Consider the following 16,989-nt stretch of genomic DNA (forward strand, 5'->3'; position numbering starts at 1 on the left):
AATTGTGTCAGAAACCTCTGAAAAATGTGTGCCAAGAAGAAGCTCTTACCACAGTGATTTGTGGTGCAGGGTGATAGACAGCGGTGCCAGTGCCAGACCAACAACTCTTAATGGATGAACTGATGTGTCCTGCTCTGAAATCTAAAAAGTCATATCAGGAGGAATCCTTTAGCTGCTTTGCTTTTCTTTTTTAATGGCTTTTTGGTGATAACATCCATACTTCTGCAGAGAGGGAGCAGGATTCAGAATAGCTATTTTGAGAAACCCTTTGAAATCAAACTAAACTAGCCTTTAAGCAATATCACTGTGACAAAATTTGTACTTCAAACCACTTGGTGTTTGCACAATATATTTGTCCAAGGCACTTACATGCCTAAACTGGTATTATTGTCTCAAAACTTCAGAGAGTTTAGCACGCTTATCCTCACAGCATTCACACATGGCAGAAAGGGTTGCCATTTCCACTTCCCAAAAGAGGAGCAGAAGCAGAGACCAGGCTGTGCCTGATCTGTCCCTGAACGGGATCAGGGCACTGCCCCACAATTGCCCACACTGTCAGGGCTTCTGGCACATTCTCCTAGGCCAGTTCACCCCGAGCCACCCATCCTCCTGGCCTCCTCTTGGACACAGCTCAGTGGATAGCACCGATACAGACTTTTTTATTTACTGGTATAGATGTAGTCAAAAAGGTCACTTGCATCCACTCCCCAGAGTGGGAATAAGATGCTTGAGCACACCCAGACAACTTTCCCAGCAGGGTCAGTGGGTTTGAAGGCTTATATATCAAGTCTAAGGCTCTCATGCCCCCAAGAATCCTCCTCCAAAGGCCCTTTCTGGTTGTTATTATTGAAGCCAATAAGTATTTCAAACCTAGAGCTGATTACTAGCTATCGTACTTGTTATTGCAATGTGTCCTGGGGCATCTATCAGTTTGAGCTCACTCCTTTGCATGTAAAAAGTGTGTGATGGGGAAGAGACCCAGCGTGCCTTTTTTTCTGACCTGGAGAGGGCCTGGGCACACTGAGGATTCTCAAATCACCCACCCCACCTTGTCCCCACGGAGAACCAGGCACACTGCACTCTCACTACACAGGGGGAGCACGAGCTGCAGTCCCCAAAGCAGAGGGAGGCAACGGAACCAGCCCACTGCACTGTGTGCTGGGGCACAGCCTTCCTTCATCCTTTTATATGAGATAACCATTTCCATCTACCCAAAGCATAAAGAAACATATATTCAAATTCTGGATACTAATATTCAGTTTCTATCCAGACTGGGTTTAAATTTCTGTTTTATAGCTCTCCCTTACCAAAGTTTTAACTGATGTTTCTTTTTGTTCCCCTCCATCACTGGTACGATGCATTTGTCTGCATCCACATTTGTGCACAACAGGTGAAATCCCGGCTCCATGTAAGTGGCTTTTTAACTTCAGATGTCATACCTCTGCTGCTTTGTATTTCCACATATCTACACCATAAGGATAAATAAAACTATGCAATGATGATGGCCATCGCTGGTCATGTTGTGACACCAAGCCACCAGGCAGCCTGGGTTATGTTCTGTGTAGGTTTCTGCACAGACATGGATGGGATGGAGCAATAAAGCCACTGCACAGATACTGTACAGCCTGGGATACCTAGGGAAACAACAGAGGGGACTGAAGCATACCTGAATATGTTATTCAAAACAGTCAATATGTCCCAGCAAACAAGCCCATTCACCTTTACTCATTCCCAGGTGGACCGCAGTGTTCCTCAGTGGACAATGCCAGAGGCCAGATTCCAGTACTCTTACTTCTTGTAACAACTTACTCTGTGAAGAGTAGCATTGACTTGAAAAAAACAAAAAAACAAAAAAACAAACAACAAAAAACCCCAAACCAATTAATCTTACCCAGAATTAATTAGGAAAGCATTCTCTTTCTGTAGGCAGGGAAATTACAAGACAAAATGATCTGAGACCATAGTATAAATCAATGACAGAGTAAGACAAGAGCTCAAGATTTTCAGACCCGGGTACTCTAACCACAAAAACATCCTTGTAAGACTCTGGAGAGCAGCAGCCCCTGGTTCCTGCTACACATTGCTGGTAAACAGGCTAGAATAATTTCCATAAAGAGACCTGTCCCTTACCCACTCTGCACTGCTACATTTTTTAGCTTACAGAAGAACATTGCAATTCCTCTAGCAGAATACACTCAGTCTTCCCAGCACATCAGAGACAGCCTAATGAGCACCTACCACTGAGATACTGTCTCTGCTTCTACTTTTCCTACCATATGGCCCAGCTTCTGCTTTTCCCTCCTCGTCTTTCAAGTCGTGAGCTGTCTCCTCTACCACAGTCCCTGTGGTGGCAGCAGGAGCCCCTGCTCTGGGGGCTGCTCCGGCAGTGCACACAGCAGCGTACTGAAATTTAGAGCCAACCAATCCTTCTTGACTCATTAATGGCCGACGGGTATTTGCAGCGGTCCTTCCTGATATTAGAGGTGCATCATTTGACCTGCCAGAGGCTGTCACACACCAGAAAAAGCAACCAAGAAATAAAACATACCTGCGCCTGCCTCCCACTGACATCCAAGGGGTTGTAATGTACAGACTGGGTTGAGGTGACCTACAGCAGGATATGAGAAGAGTATCAAGTACAGTCCCCTCTGGGATGTCCCTGGCACACCATGCTGCTGTGGCTTTGGAGAACAGTACATCTGCCTGTGTGATAAGGGAAACCTGTAGCAAAACACCTTGTGCAGGAAAACACCTTGGATGAAGATATGCACAAGTGGAGTGGGCTGAGAGCAGATATTCAGTCAGGAAAGAAGCTCAGCCACAGGTGATAACCTATTATATGACTATCACCTGGTCACATTTAACAGCATACTCCAAGGAAAAGGATATTCAAGCCAGAGAGCAGCTCTAGACCTTCAGCTAAATGCACAGACAGCAGCTACATCAGTTACTTTATTTTTTTTCCTTTCTTCCCCCCTTTGTTTTTTGCCTGTGTTGTTGTGCAAACAGTTGCCTTTTTGCACTGAACTTCTGAACGTACACAGTCATGAATGCACTAGCAAATTTCTTGAGTTAATTCAGCTCAGGTGGGGCCAGGATTAAAGAAGAGACTGTTCAAAACCACCTCTCCAGCTTGGTGGGAAGTGCTGCTGGCAGCAGCCCTGCCTGCAGGCATCACTCCTCATTCCTGTTTCGTTATAAAGTAAATGCCCCCACACATCAGAGAAATGGTGTCTCCCCAAAACGTTCCCATATGTTGTTTCTAGGAGCTGCTGTGGCTCTCCTGAGAGTGGCCACATCTCAATATCAAGGAAAGGAACTCCAACTGCAACCATGATAAAGACCTGGGGAAAGAGGGTGTAAGATAAAATGCGTTTCCCCAGGAAATTTGCTTTTTAACATATGTTTTGTCTGGTGTAAAGTAGGACCCATTCTTCAGTGACAGAAATCTTACATATGTTTCCTTTGCCACCCTTCAAAATAGGCAAGACAGCACCAATGCGAAGCAAAATCTTTATACAGCAAATCCAGCTGTGAAAACATCTGAAAAGAGCATATTTGAAAGCTTCTGGCAGAGATCTTTCAGCCCCAAGAAGCAAAATATCCGAAGCACTTTCTGGAAATGGTCATGCCCCATGCTTACAGGGAAACAAGCATTAATTGATGGAAAAGACCCTGGTCTGTGGTGAGATAAATATTACCACAGATAAGCCTGGTGAGCAATCAGTGAGGTAATTTCCCTCTTCTCTGCTCAGTATCACTTAATTATGTTTATACTTCTCCCATCCAGTGGCACTGGGTAACATTTTTGCAAAAGGGTAACCATGAATGTTAGGACTGACTGTATCTAACACCACCATCAGGACAAGGAGCTTCATGATGGTGGCAGGATGGATGCTTGGCTCTGTTTTCTCCTAAAGGTATAACCCCTTCTCTGGAGCTCTAAGACTCACAGCAGAGTTTTAAAGGCAAAAACCCTAAGGCAGAGACAAATAGTTGCATGAGTTTTATTTCACTAACTGGCTTTTAATACTAAGAATGCCAACCCCAGTTTTTAGTAATGCTGCCTCTTTGTATGCTTACGTAGGTCTTAAAATCTCAGCTCTTTCAGTGGATTTCAAATTGTATTTCTGACTTCTTTTTTGTTACAATGCATTTTGGCAAGGGCTATTTTCTTTCTCAAGGACATGCAGCCATTTAAAGGCTTCGCTACATTTCACCCAAATATGTCAGTGCTCCTTATATTATCATCAATTAGGGATGAAGAAAATTGAATTCCAGCATGGTTAAACGCAACTAACCAACAGAATAAGCAGACAGAATAAACACCAAACTCCTCCAAACTATCTTCAGTACTCTAACAGAGAAAGTTTTTTACAGCTAAGCCAAGATTGCACAGGCCCAAATGGGAATTTTGTCTTGGAGAAGAATGGAAAAGACAACATAATATTTGGGTCTCTGAACACACTTTTCCTCCAATTTAAGGGAAAAAAATGGCCTTTACAGGTTAAGATATAACCATGTGCATGAATCAGAATAAAAAGAACACGTCCTATAAATGCATCAAAGGAAGACTTCACCACCACCAGTATTTTCTTTTTCTAAAAAATGCTTAAGAAAGTAAAAGTTTGTCTACAGCAGACCTAACCACTGTTTCAGAAAAAAGAAAAACCAAAACCCTTCACATTTATTTTCCATTGAATAATTTTCCAGGGAGAATGTTTAAAGCAGAAAATTATGGCAAGAACTTTCTGCAGTCTTATGAAAATCGTTTCTGTAAAAAGAGGTAACCAGAGCACTACAAAAGGAAGTCAAAATAGGATTTCAAACAGCAACCTGTATTTCCATTAAAAAATCTAGGTTTTAGACAGCCCTGATTAGAGCCCTGCCCCCCATCCCAGTGACAGAAAACTGTATGACTCTCCCTGGCTTTAAAAATATGCCCTTTGTTGAGTTTTTGGGGCAAGTACCAGACAAAATGTAAAGTAAGAAATCTTTTCTTTCAGTGTGAATATGCATGGGATGATAATGCTTTGTCTTCATCTTGCTTAATGGGTTCTTCTTCTAGAAGTTGTACATGGAGTCTCTGGATAATACAATACAAATGTAACTGCAAGGTAGTCCAACACTCTGGAGCTGCTTACAAACTCCTGACCAGAGTAACCCACCTGACTCTACTACCTAGAGGAGACATTGGAACTGAGATATGAGCATGCTTGTGAAATTGAGCCTGTTTTTTTGCCACATTAACCTTCTTCTGGTACACACTGACATGCAGTGCTTGTGAGCTTACTACTGCCCCCTTCACCATAGTCTGTACAACTGTACAACACACTCCATAGGAAAACTCAAGATGGAAAACCAACTTTTAATAATGGTTTCACCATGTAAACGAATGGAATTGTGAATGCCAAGGTTAATTTTGCATCTTGCTTCAATGCTGTTCACTTCAGAGCTTTACAGGTTGTTATGAAAGTCCTTTTCTGTTTAAATGAGTGTAGCCATTTAATCAGAATGCCTCCACGTTGTGCCTGAGAGGGATCCTACCGTATCATAATGAATTCTCGTACTGTGGCATATATGGATTTAACATTTATTATCTGCCTTGCTGCAAAGCCCCTTCCTCCTGAATTAAGCACCAGCTATTTAATTGATTTCAGTGCACCACAGCATAAATTACCAGGTACTGAGAGATGCAGAACTAAATGTAAAAGACTCATTCAGTGACTACGTGAACATCAAGTAACCAGCAAGGAAACTTCTGGGCAAAACATGAAAAGAAGGAGATGGTTATCCAAAGCCAACAAAACGGAGAGGAAATTGCTAGGGCTCTAAATAGCCACTTGCCTGCTGTTCGGAGAGAAAAGCCTCACTCCTGCTCTCAGGGAAGCAGTGATATTATACAGGATTACTGGCAGATATATATTGCTGTACCGTGAATTACCTATACCAGACCAAGCTATACAATACAGGCAGATACGCCCTCATGCCCAGCTGCAACAGGGAGCCCTAATTGGGGAGTTAGTGCAGGAACTGCCGGAGTGCTGAAGGAAGAAACTCAAATTGATGCTGCCAGAATTTATTGCTGTAAAAAAACAACCAAGGCACATACTCTCACCCTAAGGATTTGGTACCGGCCCTTGCTGGGGACCAGACATTACACCAAATAACCCTCAGAAAATACTTGTTTACTGTACTTACCAGTATAGGGAGATAATCAGATATGCTTTTCTGATTTATAAGACCTTGAAAACTTTCTGTAACTGTAAAGAATGATCCAATAGAACAAGGTTTATTTGGAATCTTAGCCAAATCTCTTTTTTTCCTTATTGACAACAGCAGCTTCTCAACAACTGATATCTTAAAGAAAAAAGTCCATTTTTATCTGGACTGTTCACATTTCTGTAAAAGCAAACAACATTATAATGCTGTCTGTTCAATGAAAATGTGGAAATGTTTCTCCATTATCTCTTTATTTCCAAGGCTACAGGGAAAAAAAAAATCACTCTCCATCAGATGTAGCATAGTGCTTTGATTGAGAAAAACAAACCCTTAGTGTTGCCTTGGTAATGAGTCCATACTGGGACACTTCAGACTAAGCTAACAATAATGAGTGCAAGCTTTGGAGCAAGGATGTTGACAGTCATCTACACCTGTTGAAGCTGACTGCCTATAAGTGGTTTTGGAAATCATCAGGAGAAAGTCTTTTATAGTCTCCAGGATGAAGAAGATTCTCACCATTCCTGTGTGGCTGTAGGAAGGCTGGACTGATGCCCATGGACTCTAAAATGCCTGCTCCTAGCCACAGCTGAAGCCCTTACACATAAAACATCACAAGAAGCATCAGGCCTGCTGTTCAGTGCCACTCCCAGGAGAACGTGTTGTGTTTGGAGGGGATACAGGGAACAGGAACTACCAAAAGTCCTGCCATTGCTAGAGAAAAAGAAGAAAAACTGAAGTGCTAGGGGCAGCTAAGATCATCCAATGAGCATATTCACACACTTCCAGGATCATACACAATCCACACAATTACAAGCATCTAAAACTCATCTTGGTGATCACTCTGTGGTCTATTAATCTGTTACAAAGAAATTTGCCCATGCCCGGATCTCTACCCTGACATTAACCTTTCCTAGTCTGCTTATACCCTCTCAGCCACTGGAAAAGGGGAGATACTCCTTTTTATTTAACACTCATCAGCATAACCCAACTGATGTAATAATCTTTTTTTCCCCAAAGAAAAAGACATTAAAAGATGCTGGATTAATAGCTACTACCCAGTTCCCAGAAGCATGATGCCAGGGGTCAGTTTATTATGTGGTCAGCAGCTTGCAAAGCTTTAGTGGGAAAGTACTAAGTACAGTGAGATTAACTCCTTTAGCCTTTTAACAGGGTGTCCTGTGTTGTTCAGTCAATATGCCTTCAAAGATTTTGATAAGGTATGATTTTTTTTTTTTTAAGATATTTTTTTTTTTTGAGCTATACTGGTAGACCATGCTCTGACTGCATTAAACACTAGAAATGGGCTGGAACCGAATCTTATAGTGCACATGCCCAGATAATAACAGCAATTTCAAAATCTAGCATCCCAACTCTGCAGTTTGGGCCCACGTCTGCAATATGTCCACACTGGAGGCTGTGATGGGCCCGGGATTCATTTTCCTGAGCACTTCTCCCACGATCACGGTCTGATGTTCCCAGTCATGTCACACATGCTTAACCCTGTTGCTGCTGCCCCACTTTGCTTTCCACATTCACCAGCTGGATCCATTCCCGGAGAGCTGTGCCTTCTACAGCACCCTTCCCCTAGTTAAAAAAAACTATTGTCCGTAGAAGCAGCAAAAGACCTTTTTTCATCCACAGGCTGTAGTTAGTTCCATTTCTTGTTCCACTGCAGGTTCACAAAGACTTCTTTGCCCAAATCAGTGATGTTTCACTCAACAAGCTGTGAGGAAATGAAGTGTTGCCTAACTAGAGCCCCTCAGTCTCTGCTCAGCTGTGTCAAAGCCCGAGCAAAGCTCCCTTGGCACCTCACAGGCTTCTTTCTGGCATGCCCAGATGTCCATCAGCCTTCATGGTGCTGTAGTTCTTAAGTAGCATTTGCTCAAAAAAACCCACAAAGCCAAGTGAACACTTTATCCAATAACAGATTAATATAAAATTCATGTATATTTGCTTGACCAGGAATTGGGAACAGGTCTTTCCTTGGACCATCCATTCAGTATCCAGCCAATAAAGCCCATGAAATCCGTCTGTCACATACTTCTACCACACATCTTATTCATGTGCAGCACAAGGAGGTGCAGGAAACATGGGACCCAAGGCTCTTGACATAGACCCAGTGTATTTTCAGTGGGTGCCAGGCACTAATTTGAGCTGGCCTTTTTGAGACACCTCAGCCAAGCCAGGAGTATCAGAAATAAAGAAGAGTAGAATCTGTGGGTTTGCAGCTGATCTCCCATCCTGTACCATGAAACAAACTGAATCCCCTGGCCCACAGTCATCAGCTCCATTGTTCTTCATTACTGGTAGTTTCTCCTGTTACCATTACTGTTATTACTACTAATAATAAACACATAATCTGCAGAAAAACGTGATGCAGAGGGGTTTCTCTTAGATGCTTGGACATAAGTATTTTCTGCCACTAAAGAAGCCAGCTTGCTTTTATCATTCATATAAATCCCATTGTGAATGCAGAGATATTCCTTCTGTCTTTTGCATAATGCTTTACAGGCACAAAAAAAAATGCAAAACAAAACAACCCAAGTATGGGAATAAATCTCACCTAAGGAATGCGGTGCGGCAGATCTATGTTTTGTTTTAATTAGCATCCTGATGTGATAGAGGCTTGGCGTGCATATCGCTGTTTTGTAACACAGTGCATCCTTGCTAGACTCCTTAAGGAACCTGGCAAACACAGCATTTCCCTCCATTGTCTGTTGTTTTTCTTGGAGGCTGAATATTTTCATTGAAATGTCACTTGCACACCCTGTCCATGCTCGGCTGCTTTCGGAGTGCACTCAGGCATTGGGCTTTCAAAAAACAAAGGGAATTCAGCACTTAATCATGGCTTAGTGCTCCACTTGCTTATTTGCAAAACATACAGGTGAAAGGCAAAATCACAAGCAACGTCATTCCAGTAATAATAAAAACTTCTGCAGATTTTACCACAAGTAGGTACCTGCCTGTTTGAGGTGCCTCCCAAGCCATTACAGGGTCACAAGGCACTTGCGTGTGGTGGGGGAGAGCTGACAAACAGCAGGGATGGGACACTGGGACTCTGAGCCTGCAAACTTCTGGGCAGGGCTCTCCTCGGTGCGTGACTTACACCCAGGAGGAAGGAGCCCCTGTCATCTTGGCTTTTCTGTGATGGAAATCATATGAATAATTCAGCAGAGTTAAGATGCCAAGCTGGAAAAACTCCAAGGTCAGAGGTTTAGGATTGGTTTGGGCTGGGTTTTTTTTGCAAAGGTAGGGGGAAGCATTTCAGGGTTGGCTGAACTGGGCTGCTCACCTTAAAAGCTTGTTCTCAGCAGAGGCATCAAAGCCTCAGAAGACCTCATGCAGGGGAAATACTCTGGTTTCCTTGGAGAATCAGAAACACCAGCTGACCGGATCTGGGCAAAGCAGCCCTCTTACCGAGAGGATCAGACCCACTCTTTAGGAGCACAGTCCCCCAGAGAGATGGAAAGCTATACCAGACTGGCAGTTGTGTTTTTACTTTCTTCAACTAGATCCAGGTACTAACAAGAATTCCTCTGGATTTGGCACTATTCTTGACTATGAAAGAAAAGTGCAGAGAAACTCAGAGATGGGTGTTCAAGTTCGATCATTACTTACCTAGCTACATGGTTTCCAGGCCCTGCTCCTTTAACCTTTCCCCATTTGAACAGTCTTGTTACCTTCAGGAGGAATTAGAGAAATAAGACTTCCTGCATAGCAGGTTAAAATTGCAGCCTGGAAGACTTAGTTACTAGGAAATGCTCCATACCCATAAGGACATTAAGCAATGGTGTTGATGCCCTAGGAAGTGTACAACTGGAGATTTTTAACAACAGGTTAGAAAAACATCTGCTAAGGCTGATCAGCTGGTAGAGGCAGCATATCCTCCCCCACGATGGACAGATGAATTCCGTAAGTTTTGGAGGTGCCTTTTAGACATATTTTTAGTTTGTTCTCCAAAGGCAGTGAGGCAATGGCTCTCCATCCCAATTTGCCAGCCCTTAGTAGCTTCTGACCCACCTGATGAACTTCAATGAACTTTGAGAGAAGAGATAGCAAAAATATTAAGTTCCTGCATATTTTAAGAAAATATGGATGAATAAAGGAGAACAAGGAAATTAATGTCCTTATCGATTTTTAATATGGCCCCATGTCCTTTAGGAGAGGCAACAGCCCCAGCTCCTGCGGCTCTGACTAGCACAGGGTGCACACAAATCTGCAGGAAACCAAACCTCGCTGCTTCACACTTTGATGCAGGCGAACAGTACAGATGAAGTCAGAATCAAGCTTTGGGAATCTGCTCTGACCTGCCCAGGCACCATGTTCAGAAACAGCATTTGCAGATGGTCCCATAACACTCAGACAGAAAAGATGTGTTTATGTAAATCAAGTTTTATGCACGATTTTCCAGCATACAAAAGATGAATCACCAATACCCAAAGAGGCTGATTATGCCAATGACATACTAACCACAACAGATTATCAGGATATTTCCCTGTATTGATGAGGTGAAGTAAGGCAGATAACTTAGAAGATATGGTAGGGTAATTCTTACCAAGTGGCTCCAAAAGCAACCAAAAATCCCGTAACTGCTCATTAGCAAAGCTTACTATCATACTGAGACACAGTTCAATAAAACTTGTGAAAGCACTTTATTTTCCCCTGTCTTCTACAGTATCCTCTGGGGAAATCTCACCCAGCATCCAGAAGGAATGAAACTTTCAGAGTATTTTAGTGTTTGTCTTTGTTGCTTGTGCAGGTCTTAATGGTACTATAGGAAATCCAAGTTTGGAATTTGGTGTTTTTTTGGTTTGAAAGCACATCATCCTAATGGAAATATGACAAAACCTAAATGCTCTACAGTACTTTTATATAGTGCCTGCAACATTTTATCAGAATCATCATAGGAGAGGCAGTGATTATCCTACATCTGTGTTTTACTTTGCAGCTGTACCAGTAACTCCACCTCATACCAAAGCTGAGCAATACTGCTTGGAGCAAAAGACAGCATTGAGTTGTCCATAACCTTGCCAAACTTAGAGTCACTGGGTTGGAGTATCCTGTATTTTGGGAAAATAAATAAAGAAAAAATGTCTCAGCCATTTCTAAGGAGCATCTTAATGCTTTGAGACAGCACATGAAATTCTGAATTGTCAAATCTGGGGATCTCAAAGCTGGACTTCTGGTCTACTTTGCACTAAGAGGATTGTGCCAGTTTGAACAGTTTTATGATGGCTTGGATAGAATATATGTAAAAAAACCACGGTGAAACCAAAGCCAGAGATTATATTTCCCCATGAATGTGCCAGGAAACACAGAGGACAGATTCACCAGCATCTATGTAACCCTGGGAAGCGTTCCCAGAGGGACTAGCAGGAATAAATTATGAAGTACACATGGACAGCAGTCTCTTCACCTCTTTTCCTACCACTTGCAGCACAGACACTGACACCTGTGCTTGCCCATATCTTTGACAGAATAAACGAGGTGCAAAATGTATCTTTTAAGCTGGCCTGCTAACAAGCATGGCTTTCAAGTAAAAGTAGATGTACCAGAGGGCAAACATAAACAGGGAGGCTTGGTCTACCTCCAAAAGCCTTCCACAGAGGTGCTCCGAGATGCTTAAAGGCTGTAATGTGGATTTTCCACAACATTGCAAGGAGTGCTCTAAAGGCTGGTAATGAAAATGCCGTCCATGCTACAAAAAATCTCCCTTGGGAAACATTACTTAGCACCCACTTAGCAAGCAATGGGCCAAAGAGAGGGGCATATGGATTTGAGATTTGTTGTGCCCGTGATACCGATCTTTGAGTGACCCTAATTTTACCGCCGCCCCCCCCCCGCCCCTTTTTTTCAATCTCAGTGCTGCTTCCTGAAAGCTGCTTGATCAGAACCTTCATATCAAACCTCAGTTTTAAATGTAGGCAACCGTTGTCTTTTTCAGAAGAAACACACAAAAACAAGAAGCTAAAAAACCCACAAGGAATCTAATAATAAATAGGGCAAAGATGTAAACAAACAGATACCTCATGCTGTGCAATGGTTCACAGCTATTGTATCAACAAGTTAGTGTTACCTTGGAAACAAGAGATTACTGGTACATGCCTTCTCCCAGATGGAAACTGGGAAAGGAGGCATGCAGAATTGAGTTTGAGCCTTCTAGACCTTGTGGAGTTGCTGCCCAACTGTTGATGCCAATCGATCCCAATCACAACTATTGATGAAAATTCAGAAGCAGTGCAGAGGTTGCACCATCCTCAATGCAATGTCCATGGGATGCGGGTGAGTACCTGGCTAGCTTGTCCTCTCCACCTTGGGATAACACAACCCTTTTCCAAGCAAGTGCAGAAATGTTACTCCCTGGAAATACTCTGTGCAGAGCAGAGGACACACAGCCTTGTCTGATTTGCAGCAGCAAGGAGAGCTAATAGCAACAACTTGGCACAACATCAAATGACTTTAATAAAATAAGCTTAAACTAACATGTTGTACCCCATAGCTGAGGCAGATTAAGACCATGAACAGACACGAGGTTCATCACATGGGCTCTCTGTGTGAGTGGGAGTTTGTCACAGTGCTGTCACTTGTTTGCATTCAAGTGTGTGCCCATATTCGAATAAAACAACTCTGTGGTTTTTGATGATTTTTCCTGCTTTTTCTTAACATGAATGATAACCATCAATCCCGGTCCCTGGTAGATTCAGTCCAATGCAGTTGTATGCAGGATGTCTTGGTCTACTGCATAACACAAGGCGTAGCTTTTCGTCGGGGCTGGGGAGTGCTCAGAGCTGCCAACTCCGACTGCTGCGAATGGGTTCCTGGCTGCTGACTTCAGCCGGGCATCTCACCCCAGTGGGCATCAGTGAAGCTGTGTCCCTCCGGAATAGCTAAATGTTTGGCCCTTGGAAAATTAGTTGGCTGGGTTTACACATACAGCTACAACAGAAATGATAATTTCCTAGTAAGTGTTGAATTGTGAACAAGCAGAAATTTATACTAATATATATTCAATGTCACCTATGATTACAGACCTACATTTCAGATAACCCAATAATCTGGATGTAAGAAATTTAGAAAAGTGAGGGTTACACTACATTAAACAAGATAATAATAAGTAGGAGCAATATTGATTTTTTTTTTTTCTAAAGAGATTAAACAAAAAAAAAAGGATTTGTAAATCAACTGATTGTTACTTCCCACAACCCAGCTGGTTTGTTGGAATTTGTATGACACTGATGTTCCTGTGCAAGTCCTTTTTCAGCACTCTGGGCTGAAATGTAGGGCTACAAAAACAGATTAAAAATATAGAGGGAACTATTCTTCCCACTCTGCCAGCAGAGCAGCTTCTAAGGACATCTCCATGCATGAATGTTATCAAAAGACAAGGGCATAGACCCCGAGGGCTTCCCGTAGATTATTTAACCCCAGACCTGCCACTATTAGATGTTCCAGGCTTCCCTATGGCACATCTGGCTCTTCCCAGATGTGATTTATCCCTCTGCCCTGTCTGTCTGCTCTGCTTTTGCTTGAGGTGATCTCATAACTGAAAAAGAAGGAGACTAGGGCAGGTAAGAGGAAATTTTGACTTCAAATCATGTTTTCTAATTGATTTCAGAAAAAGAAATAAAAAAGAAAAAGCAGTATGAGCATCTGTCTGTCACTTCCCTCCTCTCTGCCAGGTGGATGTGATGGGAGGACCAGGTCAGCCACAGTGCATCATGTACCTGATGGGATCCAGATATTCTCAGGCTCAGAGGGGAAAATGGGGAAGAAGAAGGGCTCTAGTGAGAGAGATGTGTCAAGACTAGTATGAGCTACTGTTTCTGCTGAGACAGGGCTGACGTTTTCTTGCAAATCCAGCATCCATGCACCCATGCACGTGGTGGCATCTCAGGTCACCTCTCACTTAGTATAAACCAGGAATCCGTTGAGTCACACAGAACTAAACTGTGGCAACTCCACACGTACAAAGCCAGTTCTGAACCCCTTAACATCTCCCCTTCGCTCCGGTTTGACTTAGGTAAGACTATTCACAAAACATCTTAGTTTCCAATTTCACAACAACCTAGCCCATCAAGTCTGGTGATCAATTATTAACCACCTGCTGAGAATTTTTTAGACTATAGCACACAAGACAAATACCACCCATGTATCCCATCTTTCGGGCTAAAGAACAAAAGCAGAACAAGAAGAGTTGGCAATTTTGACACAGAAACTTCATTAGGTTCAGTACTTACAATTGCATGACCAGATATAAATGGTTTGGACTCTCATAGATGTCTTCCAGGGCAACTATATTTTCATGCTTGATCCTGAAAAAACGTAAGATGAGATAAAAAGGTGATTTTTATTTTTTTAAGTGGCTGCAAAACATTAAGATAATTTTAGTTAGACACTATTTGTTAGTGCTTTATTCAGCATCATAAAATATGATTTTGACCAAAGTAAACAGTCAGGAGTGCTTCACAGCTCAGAATCATGTTATTACTCACAGAAAATACCTTCAACACGCTCTGAAGCCAAACTATTTAAGGGTTAAGTATTTGCAGCATTAGAGGCTTACAGTTCCTGTGTTAGATGAATGGTGATAGTTGGTGGGAGGTTGAAGTCTCAGGACAGCAGCAAAGCAAGGTGCAAGGGAGTGACGGCGGCAGGGAGTGGGCTGGCAGGGAGAAGGCAGGGATGTGCCCCTGCACAGAACCTGGCACAGGTAGGCAGCAGCCGTATGACAGCCCCACGCTCCTTCCCACCAAATTCACCCTGCTCTGATGTCACACCTGCTCTGGACACCCGAATTTCCCTGCAGCATTATTAAGCACAGTGTGCTTTCTGTGCAACGCCTCCGAGAATCTTCATGGGTTTTCTACACCCTCATCACCGATCATTCCCACTAAGCCTCTTGTCAAAATACTAGCTTTAAAGAGAAAAATCATCTTTACAAGCACACATCTAATTAACTACTAGAGCAATGCCTCTCTGGGTTTGCTCCTTAAATGCTTACAAATAATTTCCAAAGGATACATTTAACTTATGCAAAACCTAAAGAGACTACCAGTACAACTCCAGGGGCAGAATAGTAATTACGCCAATTGCAGACAATCATTTTAAGAGGAAGAGAAAGCTGTGAAATGCTAAGCAGAGACTACTCATTAACCAACAGATGGACACATTCAGAAAGAAAGTAAAAGTGCACCATCAGCAAATGCAAAACTCTCTCCATGTTTCAAGGTTCAAGTAGCTTAATTAAAATACTTAATCATGTGTCAGGACCTCATCCTCAATGGCTCCAACTGCCCTAACATTTACATGAAGATGCTGAGAGCAGAAGGACCCCTGCGCCCAGCATCTTTACCATAAGAATGCAGACTAATCCAATTTCCTCTGAATTCAATGGAAAGGTTATGACTGACCTGAATTTACGCCCATAGTCAGTCATCAAAAGCTGCATTGATATAAGGACCTTCACGCACAGGAAATTTAACATCATCAGTAAGTGAACTCAAATGTAACACACTACAGGATGTCAGAGCAACAAATACTTGAGTAGGCTCCTCACTCTACATAAACATCTGGAAAATCCCATGATATTTTAGTAAAATTTCCAGGTAGACTCAATCACAAATTAAGTTCTTATTATTGGCAACAGGAATCCAATACACCACCCACTTGGCTTTACACCGCACATGTTTAGAAACCTTTATTTTGCTGTGTAGATCTAGTGCCCAGTCCCTTAAGGGTTACAGTCAGGGCAAGGGCAGTCTTGCTTTTCTGAAGTTAGTTGAAAGTACACTAGGATCCCACATGCCATTTCAAGCAAATAGTCCCTGTTAATGGAAATTATTATATGTATTTATCCATCTTCCTCCATGCACATGCCCATTCACATGATCGTTTGTGTACCTCATACCATCATGATCAAGAGGGCAGTTTTAATACAAATAATCTATATAGCATTATGTGTTTAAAGCCTCAAACTTAGTCTGCCATACAGTTTTCACCATGCACATATTAATGCTTTGCATTTCTATTTTTGAGAACCTCAGAGGTTCTCCAACCCAACCCCCCCTCTGAGACAGCGGCCAGCAACACCCAACTGTCACACACGTGGCTAACGGGTGGGTTACCCACAAAGACGAACAGCCAGGGAGGAATAGGCCAGAAAAAAGCTCATCAGACATGCAATGCCACACTCTAAGGGCTGCCGCAAGACCCTCGTCCCTTTCTGATTTGCAAACCAAATGGGCACAACACCACTGGGCTCTCTGAAGGCAGAGAAACTTGCTCCGTTCTAAAGTGAAGAGCCTAAAAAGGGTTTTAAGTCCTACCACTGCAGGGTCCTCTGTATTGAGCCAATCTGCCCCTCTTTGAAATCATATGCAGGACGTAAGCATGTGGTGTTAAGGGAGAGAGTGAATATAAAGTGTAAGCTGGAAGAAGGCATCAGAACCAGCTGAATCACCTCCAAAGCACAAAGGGAGCCAGCGGCATAGGGATGAGGGCATTTGGAAGAAGATATCCCTTTGGGAGGTGATGCCTGATCACACCAGCCACCCCAAACGCTGGTGGCCTCTGCGCTCGAGGGGCTTGCTGAGATGGGAAAGAAACATTTTTTCCCACTTTCTCTCAGCCTCCCCAAGAACAGCAAGGCCTTCATTGTGGAGTTAGGGAGCGCTTAATATTCCTGGTGAAGTGCACATCGCACGCCTGCAAATGAAGCAGTTTGTCCTGCATAGCATTTCTCTACTCAGGTGGATTCTCAGATGACAA

The 16,989-nt window shown here is 42.8% G+C and overlaps 1 protein-coding gene across 3 annotated transcripts in view; it reads right to left on the reverse strand.

Annotated features, from left to right (window-relative positions):
- Positions 1-16,989, reverse strand: part of CAMK1D (calcium/calmodulin dependent protein kinase ID) — a 230,979-nt gene that overhangs the window by 76,991 nt on the left and 136,999 nt on the right. For all 3 annotated transcript variants that reach the window (XM_032985872.2, XM_032985871.2, XM_032985870.2), the window contains exon 3: positions 14,460-14,534. In XM_032985872.2, coding sequence (XP_032841763.1) covers positions 14,460-14,534 — 75 coding nt within the window. The remainder of the gene's footprint in view (positions 1-14,459; positions 14,535-16,989) is intronic.

This window comes from Tyto alba, unplaced genomic scaffold (assembly GCF_018691265.1).
Source record: "Tyto alba isolate M040663 unplaced genomic scaffold, T.alba_DEE_v4.0 Super-Scaffold_2, whole genome shotgun sequence".
NCBI classification, from domain to species: Eukaryota; Metazoa; Chordata; class Aves; order Strigiformes; family Tytonidae; genus Tyto; species Tyto alba.